Source organism: Argopecten irradians, chromosome 7 (assembly GCF_041381155.1).
Source record: "Argopecten irradians isolate NY chromosome 7, Ai_NY, whole genome shotgun sequence".
Lineage (NCBI taxonomy): Eukaryota > Metazoa > Mollusca > Bivalvia > Pectinida > Pectinidae > Argopecten > Argopecten irradians.
The window spans coordinates 35,750,392-35,758,460 of record NC_091140.1 but is presented as its reverse complement, the minus strand read 5'-3'; the positions used below and the strand labels follow the sequence as shown (position 1 = coordinate 35,758,460).

At 37.7% G+C, this 8,069-nt stretch overlaps 1 protein-coding gene across 1 annotated transcript; it reads left to right on the top strand.

The window, feature by feature from the left end:
* Nucleotides 1–269: 269 nt before the first annotated feature.
* Nucleotides 270–4,886, top strand: LOC138328273 (E3 ubiquitin-protein ligase TRIM71-like). Its single transcript, XM_069275001.1, has 2 exons — nt 270–667; nt 943–4,886. Exon 2 carries the CDS (start codon nt 1,026–1,028, stop codon nt 3,003–3,005), a length of 1,980 nt encoding a protein of 659 aa, XP_069131102.1. The 5' UTR covers nt 270–667; nt 943–1,025; the 3' UTR covers nt 3,006–4,886.
* Nucleotides 4,887–8,069: the final 3,183 nt, after the last annotated feature.

The following is an 8,069-nucleotide window of genomic DNA, read 5'->3' as shown; positions in this document are numbered from 1 at the left end:
ATAAGAATGGACCAAAAGCGCTAGTGAGGGGGTGAAACTGAGCAGAGTTAGGAACATAAATTTATTGATAGGACCCTTTCTCTTTAATACACTATCCATTTTCCAATCAAGATACACAATAAGGTTTTAGACAAAAATGGTTTCAATACACAAAGTGACGAAAATAATTTATTATCCATCAACCTTTTTCTTAATTTAGACGTGTAAAATACGCAATCAATACAAGAGTAAAATAAATCGTTACCGGTGCCTGTGTCCTAGCGATTATGTTTCAAGGTAAAGAGTTGTTGAAAGATTATTAGCTACAATGTACCTCACACAATCTACTTTAGCCCCAATGTGATCAATATATATACATTATATCACGGCCCCACGGCACCACAGGTATGTAGAGGTACTACTATACCATCGCGATCCACTGCAAACATACAGACGCACCTGAGCAGATCGATATATTAAAGCGCCGAGCGAGTTCAACCATGACTTTACAAACCTGCATGTGTATGGGCGTATGTGACAGAATCTTAACAAGTTTGACAGATCGCCAGTTCTAGTCAAAATTCCTCTTGTTTCCAATAGGTTAAGGATTACGGATGGACCACACCCTCCGACTGTGTCCAGAGGGATCAATTAGGCTTCCCCATGGGAGGGGAGAATAACAAAATTGGTAAGTTACATGTATGTGTTTTATCTTTGATTCAATATGATGGCGTTTTTATTTCAAAGAACTTTACCGATCGACCTGTTTAAATCTCCGTCGTATTCACGGACCCACAATCGGACAAGCCGTCTCATGTTTTAACATTAACGATAACATTTCAAAGCATTAGATTAGTATCCATAATTCACTCAGAATTCATAGTTTAAGTTGACTGTGCTGTAATTACAATGCGGTATGAACACATCTACGATTAGTTATGAATATTCTTGTTTTGTTTTCAGATGTGTGGTACCCAAAGCATAGTCAACTTCCAGCTTGCAAATTCAGAACTTAAAAAGCATTTTCAAGAAGGCGGTGCTTCAACATGTCGAAAATGAACGACCCATTGCAGTGTGGACTGTGTTTAAAACGCCATAGAGATCCGAGAATTCTAACATGTTTCCACAGTTTCTGTCGGGAATGTATAGAGAAATTAATATCCTCCAAGAAATACAAAGTCTCTTTTCCCTGCCCCTTTTGTCAAACGGAAATAGGGATTCCCAAGGCGGGGACGAAGGCCTACCCCGAAAACTTTTACATCCGGGCCATGCAGGCAAGTGCTGCCTTCTCGACGATCTCCACGTGCGACACGTGCGATGAAACAAAGGAGGAGAGCGCAAGCTCTCGATGTTTAGAATGTGAATGTAACTATTGTGGCGCATGCATAGCCCGTCATTTCGTATCCGATACTACCAAGAAGCATCATGTCATAGAGCTTTGTAAGCCGGAAGCAAAATCAATAACGAATTTGACCCATAAAACGTTTTGCGATAAGCATAAAAATGAAGAGACAACATTTTACTGTATGTTGTGCGAGATACCAGTTTGTAAAGAGTGTGTGTCGAAAGTTTCGGATCATAAGGGACATCGATACAAAAGCATTGCAGAGGGCGCCAAGGAGAAGAGAGACACAATTTCCCCAATCATTAAAAGCATGCACGAGTATCTACCGATTCTTAGGGAGTATCTTGAGGAAATCAAATCTTCAAAGAAGATGCTTGGAGATTACGCTGCAGATAGCATTAAAGAAATCAAAGCAAGATGTCAGCTTCTTCATGACGAGATAGAAAAGATTAGCAAATCGTTGGAGGAACAAGTGCAGAAGAACGAAGACAAGGAAAATGAAAGATTGGACAAACACGTCCAGATGATAGAGAGGTTACTGAAATCGTTGTCCTATACCACTGGTTCGTCAGAGGATATTGCCAACCTCGCCAGCGATAGCGAGTTTGTCATGATCTGTGCGAAACTTCAGAACAGGTTCAAGAAGATAAACCAAGAAGTCCCAACATCAGGTCTCATCAGTTGCGAAAGTAGCAACTTCCACCCAGGCGATCTGCAGGGCAAGAACTTGCATGAAATGATAGGATATTGCGATGAAAGTGATGTAAAAATGCCCCTGTTACCGATTCCTTGGGGTCTCCGAATGGCCTTGACCTTTGAGGTGACACTTGTGTACAGTTTCAAGGTCTCTGATGCCATGGATACCATACACGCGATTGCTCCAGTGTCTGAAAAAGAGGCGTGGGTGTGTTGTGGTTGGGGAACGAACAAAATGGATCTGTGGACAAGAGAAGGAGAGAAGAAAAAGACAGCAACCCTACCTATACAAGTTGACGACATCTGTGTCAAGCCTAACGGCGAGATTCTTGTGTCCAGTTACGATGGCAAGAAAATAGTGAAACTGGACAAAGATCTGAAACCATCTGATTTTGCGCAGCTGAACTGGTACCCGGGCGGAATGACCTTCACCAAGAAGAAAGAGCTCCTGGTATGCGCAGTGGACAGTTACGTCACAACTCGTTCAAATTCGTCACGTCGGATGGTGATACGGATAAAAGAGGATGGCACTGTGTTGGACCAGATCGAGGACAACGGCTTCAATGAGGTGTTCTGCGCCCCCTATCGGCTGTACGAGAATATGATTGGGGATATCTGCGTGACGGATCGGGAGGAAACGAATGTCAGGGTCACAAGTCTAACCATGGATGGGGTCATCAAACAGACGTATACCGGCCCGAAAGAGATGGTCACGAAGAAACCATTTAACCCGTTTGGTGTCGTTTCGGACAAATATGGCCACGTAATTGTAGCTGACTGGAGCAATCATGCGGTACATATCCTTGATATAAGTGGGCAATTCATAGGCTTTCTTCTAACCGAGAAAAATGGCATTCGTGGACCAAACGCGCTCGCGCTCGACAAGGAAGGCCATCTTTGGGTAGGTGATACGAAATCGACAGTTTGGGTCTTCCAGTATCGAAGGAAGGCGGATGAGCATGGTTCGTCTAACTCAACAGCATGATCTAATGCAATAAAATGACACATTTGTCGGTGCTGTTCATTGAATGTAAATAAGGCGCTTGCAATTCTACAAGGACAATCCATTTTATATCATGTGTGCTACTCTAAAGGAATGTCTGTGTGTGGATTTTATGTGCTACATTCGTGTATGTTTGGAAGCAACATGTATATATGTTTCTTGCTAAGTGTGCGACAGAAAATAATTATAACACTATTACAGACATGGGATTTTGGATAATAGCATTTAGACTGATTATTGAACGATACGTCCAAGGACATTACAAAGATGTGTTGAATTTAACACTTGTATCGCAGTATATATAGCTTAACGACTTCTTTCCTTTTTTTCATATCGGACATCTATAATTAATTTGAAATTTGAGTAGACGTTTGAAATTATATGCTCCTCTAAACAAATATTCTCTTTACAAAAGTACTTCTCATTTTTCATGGTTTTCTTAAAAAAAATTCTTTGTCAACCTCTTATAAGCTGATACAAGTTTAGTTGTACTGGCGTACAAATACAGCTGATCGCCAGTACACATGTCTACGGTACAAAACGTAAACTTGGTCTGTAAAATGTTCAATTGTCTAACACCAAATCCTGATAAAATCAGAGACGTTTATAAGCTATACTAGGCAAACAATGCTTCTTACACCCTAGCATGCATATGTGTATACCAACATCTTAAGCATCCGTGTGCAATGTTCGGTTAGCTTGACGTTAAACCAACAATTAAATTTATGAGTTAATTAAATCAATTAATTAAAGAAAAAAAATTGTTTTGGAATTTAGAAAATTTTTGTTGAATCGTAAAGAACGCAATCGTCCAATTGTTTTTGCTATATTTTGTGCAATGCATTATGACGATAACATATCCAGATAACCGTCAAGCTATCAGAGCTTTAGGTGTTCGACCAAGGGTTTTAAACTCTTTTGTGATTAATGACGAACGATCTGATCGGTAATCGATACAGCCGTTTGAGAACTATTGATGATTGGAATTCAATAGATGTGAGAACAGACTTAGGACATATATACCTTTAATGGAATACAAATGTATAAATAGTTTTTACCTGATTACAGAGTACTAAAATGCTCTTTGCTCTACTGACGACGATATGAGTTAGGAACTAGGCCTGCAACACAGGGTCTTGATACATATTTCCTGACAATATAGTAAAAACCTTACATACATCAGTACATGTAGTGATACCCTGATAAATTTTTCTTTTGTTTCCATATGTCAAATTTCAACACTATTTGACCTATGAATAAAGTCACTTCGATATAAAGAATAATTTTCTATATTCCTTGGACTTGTATGGTCTTTGTATCATTATACAGTCACTGTATCGGTATACAAAGTGTAATCTCGTAGCTTGGGATACGTTCCTAATCATCAGACTAGTAATATAGGGACATCTTACAACTAACGGGTCTTAAAATAAAACACAATTTATTTAATAGTGCTAATCATTTAGCTTTATTCGTTTTCTTTCATGGTATAACAAGCCCCTGTGCTCTGCATATTCCAAATACAAAATAAACAAAAGGGTTTTTTTCCTCTCTAAATATGATTCGAATGTTGTTGAAAACTTATTGTATAAGAATGCCCGATACAATTGTATACCTTTTTATGATTTACACATAGAAAACTATATGAAATCGCCCATATGTATTTCCGCTTTGATTCTACACAAAAGACTAGAATATCTACTTCCGCCGGAAGTTGCTTTATCCCCAGTATATTTGTGTGATGATCCTTGTAGCCCATTATATCCATATTGATTATAATAGTACTAGTGTAGCGTGTTAATGCAGTATACGGTGGAAGAAGAGGTCATGTGTCATTGTTCATTAAATACATTTCAACTTGTCTGAATCGACTTCCGGTGTTATTTTTTAGTTTGAATTTCCAAAGCAAAATGGCACGATCACAATGCACTGTCTGTCAACGTTACTGGGTAGTCTTGGTTACTCAGTTTAACGTGGTAATATCCATCCTCGATACTCCAGGGGTTACTAATACTGTCGTTATGTTACTCCTTGGAATATTAATTTCATATATCCAAACTGATAGCATCCTCGATACTCCATGGATTACTATCACTAACGTTAGTATCAAGGTCACTGCTTCTTTTGAATCGAAAACACTGTGATATTGAAACAGAAAAACAACATATTTTAAGAATAATTTTTAAAACTATCGTGGCTTTTTAGCGTGTCAATATTTTCGCGATGTCAGTCTCAAACAGTTCGCGGTGAATAGTAATGTCCACGCTGTGTATCCACAATCTTCTAAGTCATATTTTAAGATTTGCACGATCGGATGTATTCACGGGAATCAAATTATAGCAAAATAGCGCGACAATTTCAACACCGCAAATAATTTCATTTCTGCAGTAATAGCTAGGCCCAACAATCAAACAATAAACAGTTTATAAATAGCATTTGGATTTGAGAAGGTCTGAAAAAACTCCTAGCATATAGGACGTTGACTTTTTTTTTTATCTGGGATTAATTGATTTTGTTAATATTCTTACTTATTAATACGGTCAAAGTTAGTGGCATACTAGTATTTAAAGGCCTGATACCTTTCCGAGACGGCTTTTATTTTTTATATGACTGTAAAACGAGATCGATAATTTTATAGAGTCGCAAAAGTTATTAACTTATTGTTAATACTATACACTTATCATCACATTCTGAACATTTTATTTCAAATAAATAAAAAAAAATCTATAACGCGGGTCGTCTTATGTTTCCTACCGTCGCCCTAAGTACCGCACGGTAGTTGACTTTCACTGCGCCAGACGGCAAAATTGAATACGAAAGAAATCTTGCATATGTTTGGTGTGGTAACCACATCTTAGGCCATTGATATGTATTTTCTTATGATATTAATGATTTTCAGAAACCTTTACATTTTGCTCCGGAAAGGTAGTGGCAGTTTATGTATACATGTGTCAAAAATGTTTAAACCGTTTTAATTCACATAGTATCTCTGATAAACGTATGTATTTTAATGACATGTATAAATTACGTTAAAAGTGGGTTAAGTGTGTTTACGACATTAATCTGTGTTAATCCGTTAAAGCACGATGTTAATCCGTGATTCCTGTCTGAGATTGTCGGAGCGTTTTGACTCAAATACAAATGTATTAATGGCACTAGTAGTATTAAAGAACTACATCCGGCATTTGTTTATCCATTGGTATGTAATATTTCTCCAGCTTTTAATTACAGACATGTTAATTAAGTTATGTGTAATTAAAATCGCTGTTTGGTAAAGATCTCTTGTGCAGTAAGTGGAGCGTTGGATTAACCAGATTAATATTAATTTGTATCGTATATAGTTACAGTTCATATTAACTCTTACAGGTTAAAGTCCTTAGATCATATTCTGACATCATTTTTTGCTTTTTTTAGTTCTATATGTGTATGTGGGGGGGGGATAATCAAAGCATACCTCAGAGATGGCTTCATCAGTTCATCATCTAAAAACTTGTGCCTAATCCCTTTGTACATATTAAGTCTTAAACATATTTAAAGTCAAAAAATATGTTTTCACCGATTTTTTTATCTGGATCCTTCAAACGAATGGAGGTTAGGGAGAGGTCCAAATATTTGTAAGGTGTTACTAATCCTCAAGTCCCTGTGATCTACGCGATATGTATCGGTGCTGTATGGTACAACTGTTACTAATCCTCAAGTCCCTGTGATCTACGCGATATGTATCGGTGCTGTATGGTACAACTGTTAACGCTATGTATCGGTGCTGTATGGTACAACTGTTACTTATCCTCAAGTCCCTGTGATCTACGCGATATGTATCGGTGCTGTATGGTACAACTGTTACTTATCCTCAAGTCCCTGTGATCTACGCGATATGTATCGGTGCTGTATGGTACAACTGTTACTTATCCTCAAATCCCTGTGATCTACGCGATATGTATCGGTGCTGTATGGTACAACTGTTACTTATCCTCAAGTCCCTGTGATCTACGCGATATGTATCGGTGCTGTATGGTACAACATGTTACTTATCCTCAAGTCCCTGTGATCTACGCGATATGTATCGGTGCTGTATGGTACAACTGTTACTTATCCTCAAATCCCTGTGATCTACGCGATATGTACCGGTGCTGTATGGTACAACTGTTACTTATCCTCAAATCCCTGTGATCTACGCGATATGTACCGGTGCTGTATGGTACAACTGTTACTAATCCTCAAATCCATATCGGTGCTGTAAGGTACAATTGTTACTTATCCTCAAGCCCCTGTGATCTACGCGCTATGCATCGGTGCTGTATGGTACAACATGTTCTCTCGTGACATCATGTGAACTTTTAATGCATAGTAATGAGCACGTATGCATGTCTCCAACCTACCCTAATAATATTAGATACATGATAGTGAGAAACTTGTGATATGCAATGTCACGATTCAAAAATGTCTCGTCCCTGTGTCACGCCTTCAACCTTGATTTATAATAAATTCATTACAATGGTTTGAAAAGCATCCTACCAAGTTTTCACTGTTCTGTTATACATATTTGATTCAGACTCTTTTTTTTATTAGTGTAAATGATATTAGAGAGGAAGTAATGTACAAAACGAAGAGAACAAGCACAAGAGTTATTCCCCTTTAATCACGATATGCTTAAAATATTCGCGCTTTGTGGCAAGCTTAAAATATTCGCGCTTGTACATATATAGCCTAGCCACCATATGTTCTGTGCAGGAAGAGAAAGTATATAACATCGCTTGTTTTTTAATTTCTTTTCAATTTGATTTAATTGAAATAAAATTTTGCTGGAATTGAATCTTATGTAGCATTGTAAATGCTCTTTCTTCGAAAATGTACTGACGATTAATACTAATTTTACTACTGTTTTAATTTAAAAAGAAATATATTCAAAAACTTATTTGACATGATTTGCAGACAAATGTTAAGAGTTTTACTAAAGTAACAGACTTTTTCAATGCACTTGATCCAAAGATCTGTCTTCAAAAAAGTCGGGCGGGAGAATGGGGTTGGGGTTGAGGTCCAAATTAG

Coding starts and splice junctions, on each gene's coding strand:
- LOC138328273 (XM_069275001.1), top strand. CDS start 1,026: ATGTCGAAAATGAACGACCCATTGCAGTGTGGACTGTGTTTAAAACGC.